Here is a 16,125-nt window from a genome sequence, read left to right on the forward strand (position 1 = left end):
TTACATATGCCATAATTCTTTTCCATCACGACAGGGATATGATATATGGTCTACATGCTTGAAAGTTAACATTTATCTAAATCGTATAAAACTAACAAAGGCATATTTTTGCCTGCGTTTCTCGTAAAATATATATATATATATATATATATATATATATATATATATATATATATATATATATATATATATATATATATATATATATATTTGACGAAGTAAGTACACTAATTAAAGCTCAAAATATCACCTCACCGGTTTTGAGTTGTACATATGTTTAGCATTCGATATTGTGTCTATTCTAATGAGAGGCTGAGGGGCCATTCATCTCATTTGTGTACGGACGGCATGGTCGCACTTAAGAAGTCTCAAGGTTTTTTGAACACCCTTCTACTATGCCGCTCCAGGTTAGATGGTGCCAGTTTCTATGTTTGAAAATTTCCGGAATAATAGTATTAAAACACGCCACAATGTCACAAGGAGGGCCTTTCAACGAAGTACGAAAAACAGGTATCACAGATCACACAGCACGGGGTCTGTAGGAGTGTGGACAGTCCTGGAGCGCTCCTCATCACAAATTTCGACACGCGTCGTCACACAATTCTCGTGGACAACATCCGGATGCGCATGTTATTTTACACTGGACGGCAACTTCCGGTATGTTCGCCAATTTGCCAGCGCCTTTACACGGTGGCTTGGTCACCTCGCCGCCATTGCCACCGTTGCCACCATTGTCACCTCCTTCTTCGTCGTTGCCGCCATTATCACTTCCATCACCTCCTGCACCTCCGTGATTACCTTCGCCGCCATTATTGTCACCGCCATCATCGCCACCGCTTGTTTCGGACGCCTCGATAGCGATGTCTGAGCATGCATAGAATTGCTCATGTTTGATTCCACACCCGAGACAACCGTTCTTGGTGATCGGATCGACACCCCAGCTATTGCCTGTAGAGACGTAGAAAGACATTTTTCCAGTGTTTAATATGAACAAAATGTTAGAAAACAAGCAAACATTCATAAATATGCTTAGTCTATAGGACACACCTGATAGCGGATTAAATGAATGAATGACTGATTTGCGATATGATTTATTCACTGACCCCTTGAGGATTAACTCATTATTTCGATCATATCAACATAGTGCCTGCTTGAAGTAGGCAGGGCCTAATGTCGTCATCGTGTCGCCTCTAACGCCATGCCGAAGACACCAAGCATGACACCACCCAGTTACATTATAGTGTCACCCGATCCAAACATTACTTGGGATATTCCTGCCATGCTTAGCGTCAAACCAGGTAGTATCAAGGTTACAAACTCAGGTATTGTTGGTGGGGGGGAGGGTATATCATGACTGTTGGATAACTTCGAAAAGAACAGAACAAACCTCCAAACGATTAAATACTTACCCGTTTGGTACTTCCACTGGAATACACACCGCTCACATGTCAGATCGTTTGGTAGTTGTAGCTGTATATTGTAATTATATATATTCGAGTACACCGTAGTTCTCGTGGAGCTACCTCCAGCTATCTTCAGAACATGCTGATCGAGGCATTCTTGAGTAGCCTCACTTGTATTGTCGTTATGCGGGCAAAGACGAAACTCGAACCAGCCCCGATGATTGGCCGTGAGCTGAACTTTGACCGGCATGATATCACCTGATTTGAATTTGTCCACTATAATGCCTTTTGCGTATTTTCCGTTGGGAAACTCGTGGGGTTTATCAGGGACGTCCCATGGGTCCCCACAGATTCCACATTTCCCGCCATTTAGGCCCCACTGTCTCTGTAAAACCAAAAATAACTCCAGTTGAACATTTTCATTATCCACGTTGTGATCTATGTGACAATAACGTCACAGAGTGAGTCGAGATTAGGACGAGATTAGGACGAGGTTAGGACGAGATTTAGGACGAAGGTAAAGGTAGAAAGTGGGAAAGCTTGTCATCAACCTACGAATGACGGTGAGCTTCCCCCAGACTCTGTTCCTTTGCCTCCCACCACAATGCTGGTCCCCAAACAAGCGAAACATTCTTGAGTACGGCTTAAAAACACAAATCAAATGAATAAATAAACAGTTCACCTGTATCGGAGTGCCGCCTAAACAAATACACCAGATGATGATGAGGTATAGTCTTAAAAGGTAACGTATAGATTAGTGTCAAAAGACAAATATGAATCAACATCTCATACAACAAACCTAACATCAAGGTTGATGTGTTGAACCACTCCACAAAGTTGTGATCGGCCACTTATTTCACTTATATGACGTGTTTGTTTGCACAGCTTTCAGGAGAGCACAAGCACCAACAAACTAACAGAAAATGTCCGAGCAAAATGATCTGTGTAATTTTAATTTTCAGGATCCATTTTCATCCAACATCAATGTGTTGTGAGTTCGTTGTTTTTTTTTTCAACTTACCCAGAATCCTCCACAATTCATGCCCATGTCGTTATAGTCTTGGATTTGCAGTGCAGAAGCCAAAGTTTTATAACGAGGATCTCTCCATAGTGATGCACGTGAGGGGGGAGACATCAGGCGTCCATGACCTTTGACTCCGGACAGTGCGCATGCGCAAAGCACAGTCGAGACAAAAAGACCTGATATCGACATCTCCTTTATTTGTTGTTTTCAATTCACTTCTACTTAAAAGACTTCCACCTTAGCTGTAAAAGAAAGAAAAAAAAATGGTACATGTAGAATTTTTTTACGAATCGTTACCAGTATGGTTTCAATTAATTTTATACGTAGTAAATGTACTTTAAATGTACTTTTCAAACTGGATAACTTTTAAAGGTTCTGCTGACAGACTGTGCTCTAGACAGGATGTGGTCGTCTTAGACCAAACTAAGCGGCGTTTCTTGCTGCAGATTAGACATGATGCCGGCAGGTTCACAGTGTCGACTCACAGAGACACAACTTCGAAGTGATTTTGTATGACACCTCAATAGCAATATAGTGACACCTGGTCGACCAGACATACGCCCATCGGTTAATACGACGCGAAGGACCGTGAAATCCTAATACTGACTCGCTTATAACCTACAGTTTTGGATCGAATCCCGATTGAACTAAATAAAAAACGTAGAGCATAGAAAATGAAACTGGAGAAGCGACGACAGTGTGATAATTGGCAATTGATCACTCGTAACCGGTGAAATACGGTCTCTTAACAGTTTATATCAGTTAGGGTTTTATTTTAACTGTTCATGTAAATACTTAAGTAGTTGAGGTTTACACGCCCTTTAGCACCATGGCTTAAGCAGAAAAAGTTAGAAAAAGGTGATGAGCCGGAGTTCAGTTCAGTGTGAAAAGGACATGTTATAAACCATAGTTTCTAAGTGTGCGGTATGATAGACGATACAAGGCTACGCTCGAGAAACTTACAAACAAAGTGTCGTGAGTCGTATCAAAACGTAACACATAGTTTTCTAAAGCGCTCCATCGAAGCACCGGGTTTGTAATATGATATGACATGGACATGAGGATATTAGCTTTATATATTTGGAACCTGGGTTGGCGTGTGAAGCATAGCCGAAAGGAGTGTCGGGGTTTTACACTGAGGTTAGTTCAGTATAACTTTATAATACTGCGCTCTCCTACAACTCTATATACCTTCTGTGTACGATGCTTCGCGCTGGCTCTATTCCACTCTGTTAAACGTGGCTCACTCAGTGAATGCACCCACTGAAACGAACTACCAAGCGAGGCCGTCATTTGTGTGTGGGTGCATAATGCTACACTGTAAACTCGCGACGTTAAAGCCTTAACACACTTCTAGGCACACTCTCAATTCTGACGTCCAACTGAGCGCGGAGGTGAATGGGGCATTTTATTAAGCGTGGGAAGATTCTCTGGGACTGAAAAGTTACCTCAAGAAATGTTGTTGGACGCAAGGAGCGTACGATGGTGTGTACGCCTACTTGCACGAGTGGCTGTCCACGTGAACAGGGCTATGACATATCACAGTAGTAAAGGACAATGCGGAGCATATGTATGTGTCGAGCTCAATAAATAGGACAGAATAAAAATGCACTTTATCTCTCTCGATCCGGTAGAAATTGGAAAGGTCTTGCACCAGTCTGCGGATGGTGGTGGGTTTCCCCCACCCCCGGGCTCTGGCCTGTTTCCTCCCGCCACAATACTGGCCGCCATCGTATAAATTAAATATCTTTGAGTACGGCGTAAAACACCAATCAAATAATAAAAATAAATCAATATTTCTTCCGCGTAGGATTGTTACCAGAAACCAAAAATCGAGATGATTTTTCCCGCAAAACAAAAAATCTTGTTGAAAGAAAGTTTGCATTGAATCTGAGAATCAATGCCGTACACTAGTACAGTGGAAGAAATTGTGGAAAACCTTATAAGGAATCATCCAACACATATCTTATTATCTCTCCACATTCCAGTCACTACTACACATTTATGTGTGAATATTTTTGTGTTACTTTATATACAGCGCATTATCGCACTGTGTGCATACACAGCCACCAGTACAGTGTTGAAATATTCCAGCAGTTTTCAACTGCTTTCCTGATTTCTTGTTTTACTCTGCTCTCTACAGGCATATAATGCAAAAAAACTCTGCACTTACCTGCTAACAAAACTCTATAAATTCCACACAACAGTGCCGCCAATTGCACATTAGCAGTGCAAATTTGCGAGACTCTGGGAATACAATGCCCTGCTCTACAGTCTTTGCCTGAGTGGCCTGTCTCACACACAACAATACCAACACGACTGTCAAAGGTCCACTTTACAAACTAAAAGTCGGGACTTCCCTTTTATAGGCATGCCCATGGTTGTTGTGGCCAAAATTCGGACAGTACTGACATTCTGTTTACCCTAGGCCACACCCGCATACCAAGCCCTCACGTTGTTTTCCTTGATCTATAAGACTAATTTATTCACTCTTAGCCGGTCAGTGTGTACCGGACACCAACTCCATTTGACGCCTACAGGCATACATGCCCAGTTCGTCATTCCCATTGTCCAGTTTTTCAAATGCTCTACTTTCTGACCATGCTTTGAGATTATCCGATCAAGTCAACATCGCTGCAGTGTGCAAGATCACGCTTCATTGGTTGGAAAACACGACCACGTGACCACCTAGGTGTTAACCAATCATTCATCAAGGAGACTATATGAAATTGAACTCATGTTTATTCATCTGAAGTGCACCAAAACAAAGGCGTACTTCAATGATTTGAAAACAGGTATCACATGACCACCTCGATTTAAACCAATCATTCATCATGTAGATTATGATATCAAATTGATATTTATTCAGTTGAACTATACCAAAACAAATTTGATATTTTTAGGCGTCATCTGAATATGTTTTGTTCATGGATAATAATCTTTCTGAATCAAACGCATTTGCTCAGTGTACACCTTGCGATTTAGGCGCTTAATGCGTTCATCAAACGGCAAAAACAAAGTGTTGAACAATATAACACATTTTCATTTATGTATTTATTGTTCCAGTTAAACGCCCCGCTAAAGAGTATTTTTCATATGATGGCGGCAATGTTTGTAGAACGTGACAAACGACTTGAAATTAAACCGTGCTCTAGGTTCGAGCTTTCTGCCTCGCCAGAGAGACAAAGTGTCTTGTGTCTAGAATCCGATACCATAAATTTTGGCCTAGACACTGCAGTAACACATATCATGTCCAGGCTATGTAAACTTCGTGTACAACAATCCGGAATGGTCTTAGCTGACGTTTTGCTATGTATATAACTTTCATTATTATATCATCGTTTCACGCGCATCTCCTCTTTATAGTTATGAATGGTCGCGTAAAATAACTGTCTCAACGTAGAGTTATCCGATCTAAACAGACTGTCTAACCATGCGTTTAGTCGACAAGCCTGTACATGCAACCGTGTATATATACGTGTAAAAGACGAATTATCTTAGGATCTCAAAATCCCCCACAGCCTAAAATCATAAGCGCTGACGTCATTCATTGCGTTGATCAGGTACATTGACCGATTAACGGTTGCTGAGTATTTTTCTTGTACTCATAATTTATCCTATTATTCTCGCTGCGAAGTTCGTCATATAAAACGATTCAAATATAGTGTTGTTGTGGACATGAATAGCTACCAGTCCAGAGTATAGACGACTTGGAGTGGTAGAACTTCTAGAATATGCTAATCCGCCAGTAGTGACGGGCGGGTGCAAGGGAAAGAAAAACATTTTGCTTTCCACTTCTGTAGACAATGGCCCGTGCTACGCATGTTTTCCTGACTCATGTTTTTCATTGTAATACGTTCAAAGCTGGTCACTTTAACCGGCTTCTAGAATTTCAATACCTAGTGAGAAATCGTCTAAAAAGTCTGCAGAACTGAGGGGGCGTATTTACACCGTTCATGAGATCAAAAGACTGACCAGTTTTATACCCACTGATAAGTGCTATACACCTGTTTATGACTAATGTTTAAATGACATTTAACTCTAAGCGACTTAGCGATCTGACGGAAATTCATTGGCAATGCCACATCGTCTTTAAAGCAAGTACCGTAAATAAATGTATAGGGTGGATTATTGCCATTTATTCGCTTGTATGAGCATCTCCCGTTTACGTGTTTACTGATGCTAATTTCGTCACGTATTAGCCTCATTAACGAATTAAGTAGTCTCATTAATTTGTCAGCAATTTCACGAATACTAGAGAATTAGAATAGAGAGCTTCAGAAACTTTTTCTCGCCTTTCGAAAAGAGGTCTAAAGCTATGCTTAATTTCCTCTGACTTGTAGTATGTCACGCACGTCCTCATGAAACACTTGGCTTAAACACAAATATTAGCAGTATTACAACAGAAAACGATGCATTTTCTATTCCTATAGGGGCACTTTCGTTTAGCCTGCGATGCTCTCCTATTTTGATACTGTGCGAAAAGTTTACATTTCACACTCACAAAGAGAGTTATACAGAAATATAGGCTGGTTATTCTGCATCACACCTTTACTATGTCATCCCACTTAAAGCAAAACAAAGTCATCTCATTCTCTTATTTTCCCTTTCACGATTACCGCGAGTACATGTACTTCCCATTCCGCTAACGAGTTCACAAAACAATAGAAAAGACAGACCAAACATAGTGTCGAGGGAACCCTCGTTCAACCTCCATTCACTTAGCTCCTCCGTTTCATATCTATATCGTTTATTTGATAGGAGCTTTACGCCGTACGCAAGAATATGTCACTTAATACAATGGCGGCCGGCATTAGAGTGAGAGGAAACCAGGTTAAGCACGGGGGAAACCCACAGCCATGCACAGGTTGCCAGCACACCTTCCCACCTTTGCCGGAGAGCAAATTAGGGTGACTTATCTAATATTCTACTATTCCCTTCAGAACTACCTACTGTCGCCGTACTATTCATACAAATATCTATCATATATTTTATTTGATTTATTTGACTGGTGTTTTACGCCGTACTAAGAATATTTCACTATACCACCCCATATAAAGTGTAAAATCAAAATATAGCAGCATTTACAATATGACTTTCAAATGCAGTTGAAAGGTAATAAATATGTCACACAAAAACGATCACCTGAGAACAATGTAGCCATGGATGTCTATTCGCTGTATACCTTATATTGTGGAGTTTGACAGCTCTTTGACGTGTGCATGGCCGGTTTTCCACGCCAACGTAATAAAATATAATTGGCCAACCATTAAGCTACTATACCACAGCGGAGTGGGTGGAAAATGTTCCATATTCGCGTATTCATTGCCTGTTGCTGTAAAAATGTACAGATGTACCAGTTTTCAAAGAGCGGGGGAGAGTTGTATTGGCCATACAAAAACCGAGCACAAAAGTGATAAAAGATTTTGCGGTATTGATTTCAGTCTATATGATATTTCACCACTGCGGTCGCCATAATGGTCGGCCTACACAACGTTCCAGACTTAAGGTATTGTAAAGAATGACGATTGCAATGCAAAAAAATCGTAAGGAGGCAGATTATCCATTTAAAAGATAATCATAAAAAAAACGTGAGTTGTAAAAAATAAAATAGATAAAATATCACGAGTATGCTGGAAATTGCACTATGCAGACCCCTGCGGGCATAAACCACAATCATGCAGCTATACAAAATGTATTGCATGTCTAGAACTCGTTATGTATATGCATTGACCTACACCATACCACCATTCTTCTCTCGTCTGTACACTTGACACCATAACACACTGCGGTAAAAAAAATGTTTAAAACAAGGTATTTAACATTTGAACCGTAGCTACCAGGGTAGTAAGACCCATTTTATTCTGTACTATGTACGTATAATTCAATTTTTCGTTTTCTTTGCCCTTTTTTTTGTTCGGCTTACGTCTTCAGTATAAAGGCGTGTGAATAAAGAGTCTAATGTAAATGTTGTCGTGATCAAGGGTTGTCGTCGGGGAAAGCCGATAACAGAATACATGCATTTCTCTTGCTGTTTTGTGCAAAAGTAGTCATGTCACGCAGCCTGAATTTGGTTGTAATCTCTCTAAGCAGATTTGCACCCCTCTCATTGTGCACAAGCTCCCTGTATAATACTTTCGACACATGTCGTGTCGTGGTAAACAAAGACGATGTTCAATATAAAATAATACCAAAGAAATCTCAATTTTAGTTTTGCCAATAACTTATTTATTTATTTATTTATTTATTTGGTATTTTACGCAGTACTCAATAATATTTGACTTGTACGGCACTGTGATGGAAGGAAACATGGCAGAGCTCCCCACCTACAACGTGGGAGGAAGCTGGACATGAACTCTCAGCTTCCGCATCGGTGAGAAGCTCCTGGGTCATCTTGCCGATAACTGGATCCAATGTAACAACAATTGTAATGTAACAAACGAGAGAGAGAGAGAGAGAGAGAGAGAGAGAGAGAGAAAGAGAGAGAGAGAGTAGTACACTAACGGTCAAACATAGCACATGTTTCCGTGTCACCAAGGACCAAACAGACATTTATTTACTGATAAGTGCATGTGGCACGATCAAAGGGTGTTTTGGTTGTGGCGCTTGGGCTGGGGGAGGGAGTCCACTTTATGTATAGCGTAAAATACATGACTCGACAGATTAATCCACTGGAGATAAGCGTGAAGGAGGAAGAGGAAGAATTCATAGCGCTGATGTCACTAGTTTATTTATTGATTTGATTGGTGAATGATCATGAATATTTCTCTTATACGTCGGCGCTCAGCATTATATTGGGAGGAAACCGGGCAGAGCCTGGGGGAAACCCATGATCATCCGCAAGGTGCTGGAAGACCTTCCCACTCACGATGTCACTTGTACATGAATGATATGACTGCGCATGATCTAATACTTCGTGCAGTCCTTGTCTTGATGACACAATGCATTTAATTGTACTCTAATTGCTGTAACTCTTTTATACAAACAACGACATCATAAGAACATTTAATATGAGAACATAAGTAAAGACGTACAGCATAAAGAGTAAAACTAGAGAAGCGACGAAAGAGTGATAGCCTGCAAATGGTCACAAGTAACCGGTGAAACATGGCCTCTTGTTGAAATGTTAATGCATAAAAAGTTGAAAATAGCACGACACCCAAAACCATTGCTGAGTCACTACTCAGTCAGTAAATCAGGTAAACGATCTATCGATATATTTCCCCCCAGATGTGCAACTAAACAGCGATGCTTTCACGGTACCCTTAGTGCAATACAAAATCCTTGTAATCTTACCATTTTAATTCTGTTTGTTAGGAACTGGTTGGAGACAATTGCAGATTTTCAAGGGACAATACTACTCGCTCCGTATGTAAGTGTGGATGTGCACGTAAGAATTACTGTGAGCAAGTTTCCGTAATACATATTCTTACAAAAAAATACAAAGGTGTAACAAAGTTGTGAAAGCAGAAGTTTAGATGAATGTCAAAATCTGTTTGATACGTCACTGTTTCTATATAGTTGCGCTTGTAAAGTTATACAGTTCGCAAACACTGCAGCTTAAAAGGAGAGAGTGGTGTACTATAACACATTTTGGAAGCGCTCTGAACAGGGGAAAGGTATTGTTTTTATTAATTTATTGATTTTACGCCGTACTCAAGAATATTTCACGTATAAGACTGCGGCTAGCATTTTTGGTTGAAAGATACCAGGCGAAACTCACGACCATCCGCATCCAGGTTGCTGAAAGACCTTCTAATAATTTTTATGTAAGTATTAACCTGAACAGTACAAAGTAAGAATGAAAATAAATATAAGCTAAAAATCCACGGTATAAAGACTTACCGGTTAAAGGATATTCTTGTGTCGATACTGCTCTTTTACCCCTTCAGGGCCAGCAATGCCTTAACCTGACGACTCAGTGCTGACACTCTCGCTGATTGTCGTATGTATGCCTTTGACTAAATATCCAGTCCTCATGTCTACCACGCGTTACCTTTTATACCATACAGGGCGACGCAGATAAAAAAGCCCCAGTCTGCTTTAACAAGGCGCGGCCAGCAACGGCAAATCACACCTTGACCTACTTACAGTTAATGGAATTAGAGTTAGTAGAGTGTCAAAGAATACGGGTGAGTCATCTATTCGTGTAGGACTTATCATCTGGACAATTCCTCAATTATATCCGGATTAGCCAGGCAGTGAATGGTTACTTCAAGGAGCTATACTAAACATGGCACGTTACTCCAAAGCTGGTTTAACTATTTAGGAAAAATGGTACAGCAATATCATAATATCGGTAATAAATAATAATTAAGATTTCGTCTTCCTGGATGTGATGAATCATAGCTGGTATGGTTAGTAATGGTTCCGTATTAAGAAGCTTTGTCATGATCGACTAATCTAAAAAAAAATATTTGGTGCAATAGAAAGTAGTTTAAATATAAACACGACAAAAAAAAAAGCACGATAATATATATTCATAAAATATATACATTAAACGTAATAACTTCCCTTTTCTAGGGCTATTTTTATTTACTTGCTACTTTTGCCAACACACACATAGCGCATGAACCTGATTTAATATTGGTACCACATGAGGTGGCCAAACCTAATTGGTACTAACATGTCTATAGGGTCATTAGAAATAAATTAAAACATGATAGCCTTTCTGCAATGGTAGCTTTATCACACATTTTGATAAATGAAAAATCACCCTAACAAGGCATTGCTCAAATTACAAAAAGCAAGAGAAGCGTTAATATATTGCGGACTCTCAGTTTATAATATAGTAAGACAAATTTGAAAGGGTGAAGGTTGGATTGTTTATGAAACAAACAAAATTTAGCAGTCCAGATTTTGTCCATATTTCACTTATTAGCTGAATATTCAGTTGACCTGTACAATTAGATGTAAGCTTTAAAAGGTTTTCACCTGGGTTGATAAGAGTTTATCAACATTTGATATGCACAGGTGTGTACATCTTTTATTTACGCCCATTATCAGGGTGTGTTAAGGTAGATTAGCTCAGGTAAGTCAATGTTCGTGTCATATCCTTAACTGTGATCTACATGTTTGAAAAATACAGTGTTAGAGTAAAGCTTTGATCAGAATGTTTGACTTTCCACCAATAATACTTATAGCTGAAAGTTCTGCCAAACACTAAGATTAAGAACTAAATTGTTCCGTAATATTCCTTGTACATGTAGCGTATACATGTCTACTTCGAAGTTAAATTAGTTAAGGAAATATTCGAAGTTCAATTAGTTAAGGAAATATTCGTAAAGGTAAATACTCCTGGGTTGATTGAGGGTTCAAATAGCGCATTCATGATGACCAATAGCAATGTACCAGTTAGCACATTGAACAACAAGTACGTTTATTAAAGGGCAGAAAGCTACCCATCTGCGAGAGCTATAACATCAAAACATGAACTAGATATGTACCAGCTTCAAAAATAGCTAATAGATTTTACAACCTTGGTAATTACCAGTAGCTGAAATTCTGGGCCTTGCCTCTTGGACTGTTTTGGTTTGTAGTCCCTCAGAATGTATACCCGAATGCAAGAAAGTTATCACGATCAACAAAATACATTCAAGTAAAAGAACGAAAGTTATCACGATCAACAAAATACATTCAAGTAAAAGAACGTACCAGTCAGTTCTGTGAAAAGTGATTTTTAACAATCTGATCACGATGAAAATGGTGTAAATTTGGTAACTCCATGATCTTGATTTACCGGTTCTTCTGTTTGTAAGTTACCTTTATATTTGTTTGGAATATAGGCTCGTTCATAAATATTTTAATATAATGAATTCCCTTGATAACCCACTGAAACTACATTTGAACAACATGCGAGCCACATGGGTGCTACGTTGGAAAAACACGGGAACCAAACGGAGACCATTTGGGACATATATGGGAAACAGCCCAGCAATCCGGCAACCATTCCGGTGTCAGCTGAATCTGAATACAGGGTTTATAACCATATTCACGACACCGCAGCCGTGGCCCAATAGTTAGGACGTCCGCCTTGAAATCGCTTTGACTCGGGATCAAACTAAGGGCATACCAAAACTTTAAAAATGGTAAATTCTGCTGCTTCGTTCGGTTCTCAGCATTGAGAGATGACGGTATGGAACATGACTGGTTGACCCGGTGTCATGTCTGGTGTCTTCGGCATGATACCTCATTTGCAGGCAGCACTTTGGCGGCATGGACTTGCCCTGTCACCAGAAGACACAGTATATACACTTAATGACTCCTCGCCGTTATATGAATGAAACATTGCTAAGCACGATTTAAACTCTAAGCATGCTTACATACATACCTGAGTGTATTTATAAAGTACTCTAGTATACTATATTAAATAGTAAACGTCACATGTTTACTGTGTTTGCAAACTGTAACATAAATGTGTTTTAAAACGAAACACTTATTTTATATGTGTGTTTCCTTGGCATTGGCTTGTCTTATTAGTTCTGACGAGTAGCTGTACAACTGTTCTTTTTGTCTGTGACGAAACTTTTCCTTTTGGTGTGCAATTTTGAAATGAGTTGCAGTTTTTTTTAACACAAATTCTTGTTTATGACAGGGAAGACTCCTTCACAAATATAAAGTTCGCAGCCAACTGATTTGCGTATGATACTTCAACCAGTCAACCAGACATTTACTTCAGTTATTGCGACCACATCCTTTTGAAGCTACACCCGCGTATTATGTTTTTATTCCATTCACAGGATGCTGGATAATGAGGTTCACTGATTATAGTGTGGACATCTCAATACCTGTAACGAGTGGCGGTTTATACGCTCGGATGCTCGCGACAAATGTCCGAGACTCAGAATCTGGTTCTCGAGGGGTTGATTGGGGCTATTTTTTGCGATTAACACACGCTCATGACTTTATATACATATATCCTCCTTTACCCACATCCTGGATATCACGTTACGAAATTCGCTGACATTTCCAACGGAGATAAACCACGCCAGAAAACCCATTCGCCATTACGGGTGCCTTTCCACCAGGTATTCCTCGCAAGCTGAGTAGTTCCATCGCTGCCTTTTTGTGATTTGTTGACAAACTGGTGACGTGGCACCCTGGCATTACAACAAAACAATGGCCGATACGGCTTGGGTAAAGGTATGCGGTCACTGTGAGTTCTAGTCCATCTCATGCTGGCCTAAGAAAATCGTGATTGTGTGTTATTCAGAGAGGAATAGCTAAATATTTGTGATTGTTGTAAAAGAATTAGTCAAGCCGAGAAATACCGTGCGACATACTTTCATAACAAAATATTCACTCTCCGGTCGTAGCAACCTGCGGATGGTCGTGGGTTTCCCCCGAGCTCAGCCAGGTTTTCTCCAAGTATAACCCTAGCCACCGTCATTTGAGCGACGCTTGGCGTTCAGCATAAGGGGATAGTGCAACGACTGGTTGACCCGTATCAGTATAATGGCTCGGTCGGGGCTGCTTACTAGCCCTCGGTAAGGCGTTTCAGTGAAGCAAATAGATAAACAAATACCCGCGGATGCGGGATATACAATTACGACTCTTTATAACGTAGATTTTTTGGGGAAAAGTTATCATCGGTTTAAATACCTTAACCTTGTCCAAATGACGGTAAAATGATTTCTTCTAATTTTGATTTTAAATTTACGATTGAATAAATGATATTATTGAGCCCGTAAACACTAAACACAAATAGATTTTAAAAATGTGTCTTATTAAAATGCAAACAAAACGGCCAGCTGTTCGAGACAAACACGTATTACGTTTGGGAAAAACTGTAACAATATTATTTATCAATGCCTTACAATTTACTGCCGCATTTTAATCATCCAAGTTCATGGATACAGCCGTTTGGAGTAGGCCGAACATACCAAAGACCTTCAACAGGTATTCAAAATGATAGACTTAAAGGTAACCATATATGTTTGTGTCTTTCTATTAGGTTGAATGCAATGCAAACTTCGTGTATAGAAAGAGTCGCTCTTCAATAGTATCCACTGAAATCCGGCTCTGAGAGCGCGTGCTGCGAACCTGATGCTCCTTGTTCAGGGACAAACAAGGTCATGCTTGATGGTTCTGTAGAAGCTGTCGACGGTAGGTTGTAGAATCTGTAGATTGTGCACAGATATTTGCGCATCTGTATAATTTGGCATATAATTTATATTTTGATTTAAAATGTTGTCAAAAGTAACAGTGCTAATTTTAGAATAAGTATACCAATTTATCTGAAATTTGTCCGAGTTACCCCTAATAGACCTTTCCCAACTGTCAAGCAAGAAAACTCATGTAGACAAACATTATTACTTCAAGTAGTTGTTTGAAGTAGGCCAACCCGATGTCACACACATTGGTTAGGAATGTTCAATCTTTTTGGGAAGTCATGACGTCACAATTGCTTTCCACTGGACTGGAATGAATGAATGATTATGTCTTAACGCCACAGCGGCAATATTTCAGCAATATCGTGGCGAAAACGAGACTGGAATGAAAAGTATCGTTGTTAAAAAGAATGGTAACAGTGAGGGCACGATTGGGCTGTATATATATACTGGTATTTGACTTGGAGGTTGTTAGTGGTTAGTTGCAGGTTGCTGGAAGACCTTTCCACGTACAGCCGGAGATAAATGGACAAGACGACGTATTTTATCAGTTATACCAGTGATCAATTTATCAACACTCACACCGTCGTACTCTGGTATTACACTGTCTGCTGTAGTCTGTTATATTGTCCAGGAAGTATTGTCTGGCTCTTGACTTAAAAATGGATAGTCATTTATCTACAAAATAAACAAAATGTGTCCTAATGCACCCGGCCTACATATATGAATAGTTCTCTGCGCTTTTAATCGCGTGCACCGTTGGTTTATTACATGTGTATGCTTTGCTCTGGTTTTGCCTTTAAGTGTCATCCACTCAACAAATACTGACACTTTATCTCTCTTACACAGGCTTGAACTTAAGTAGCATCCTGTCTGTACAGAGAAAAGTTAAATATTATGAACGGGGGTGTGCGAGTGTGTGTGTTTAGGCCATACTACTGTAGTCTTGGTATGACGCTCAGCAAGCATTGGTAATAGGCCTATAGCAGGAGCTGGGAGCTGCGCTATACAAGCTGTGCGATTATAGCGTTATGCTGACTGAACGGCCCCTCATTATATTTCTCAACCAAGGGAAATTTACAAGTACTACTTTCAGTGACGGGGTTGTATTGAGACTGTGCAGATTAAACGACAGTAGGCTGTTGATTTTCTCCGGGCATTGTGAAGTGAGCGAAAAGAACATACTTTCTTCTTTGACTTTAGCGCAAGTTAGACGACATATATTCTCAAAGGCGATATAGAAATCTCATTTTAGTTGCTTTATGTTATGTATACTATGCAATTTTATCAGATAGTTTTACATGTATACATGCATGGCCAGTATCCTTAAGCTTCAAAACTTGGTTTAAATTCTCTTCAGTTAATCAGGATGAAACTGAAAAATGAAACTATTTTGTGCAACTTTTCACATCGAAGTGAAAATGTGCAAGTATGAATCGTTGTGCTTGACCGATACTGTTGTAATCTTGCAACAAGATTAGCTGAGGCTAAGTATTGCGTTTCATGAGAACATCTTCTCATGTAGCGTCGTATTACCGAAGACCTGTTACATAACATGTAAACTGAAAGTAAAAGTAGGTTTTAAGCC

At 39.7% G+C, this 16,125-nt stretch overlaps 1 protein-coding gene across 1 annotated transcript; it reads right to left on the minus strand.

Moving 5' to 3' along the window:
• Positions 1-230: 230 nt before the first annotated feature.
• Positions 231-10,410, minus strand: LOC135463108 (uncharacterized). Its single transcript, XM_064740427.1, has 4 exons — positions 10,273-10,410; positions 2,425-2,669; positions 1,410-1,788; positions 231-948 (listed from the first exon to the last, which is right to left on the minus strand). Exons 2-4 carry the CDS (start codon positions 2,614-2,616, stop codon positions 572-574), a joined length of 948 nt encoding a protein of 315 aa, XP_064596497.1. The 5' UTR covers positions 2,617-2,669; positions 10,273-10,410; the 3' UTR covers positions 231-571.
• Between the last annotated feature and the right edge of the window lie 5,715 nt (positions 10,411-16,125).

This window comes from Liolophura sinensis, chromosome 2 (assembly GCF_032854445.1).
Source record: "Liolophura sinensis isolate JHLJ2023 chromosome 2, CUHK_Ljap_v2, whole genome shotgun sequence".
Classification (NCBI taxonomy): Eukaryota; Metazoa; Mollusca; class Polyplacophora; order Chitonida; family Chitonidae; genus Liolophura; species Liolophura sinensis.

What these genes read in the sequence shown, in the direction of transcription:
- LOC135463108 (XM_064740427.1), bottom strand. Translation starts at nt 2,616, where the DNA reads ATGTCGATATCAGGTCTTTTTGTCTCGACTGTGCTTTGCGCATGCGCA. An exon ending in TGAATTGTGGAGGATTCTGG is followed by an intron (nt 1,789 to 2,424) that starts GTAAGTTGAAAA and finishes TTGGTTTTACAG; the next exon opens with AGACAGTGGGGCCTAAATGG. An exon ending in CCAGTGGAAGTACCAAACGG is followed by an intron (nt 949 to 1,409) that starts GTAAGTATTTAA and finishes ACGTCTCTACAG; the next exon opens with GCAATAGCTGGGGTGTCGAT.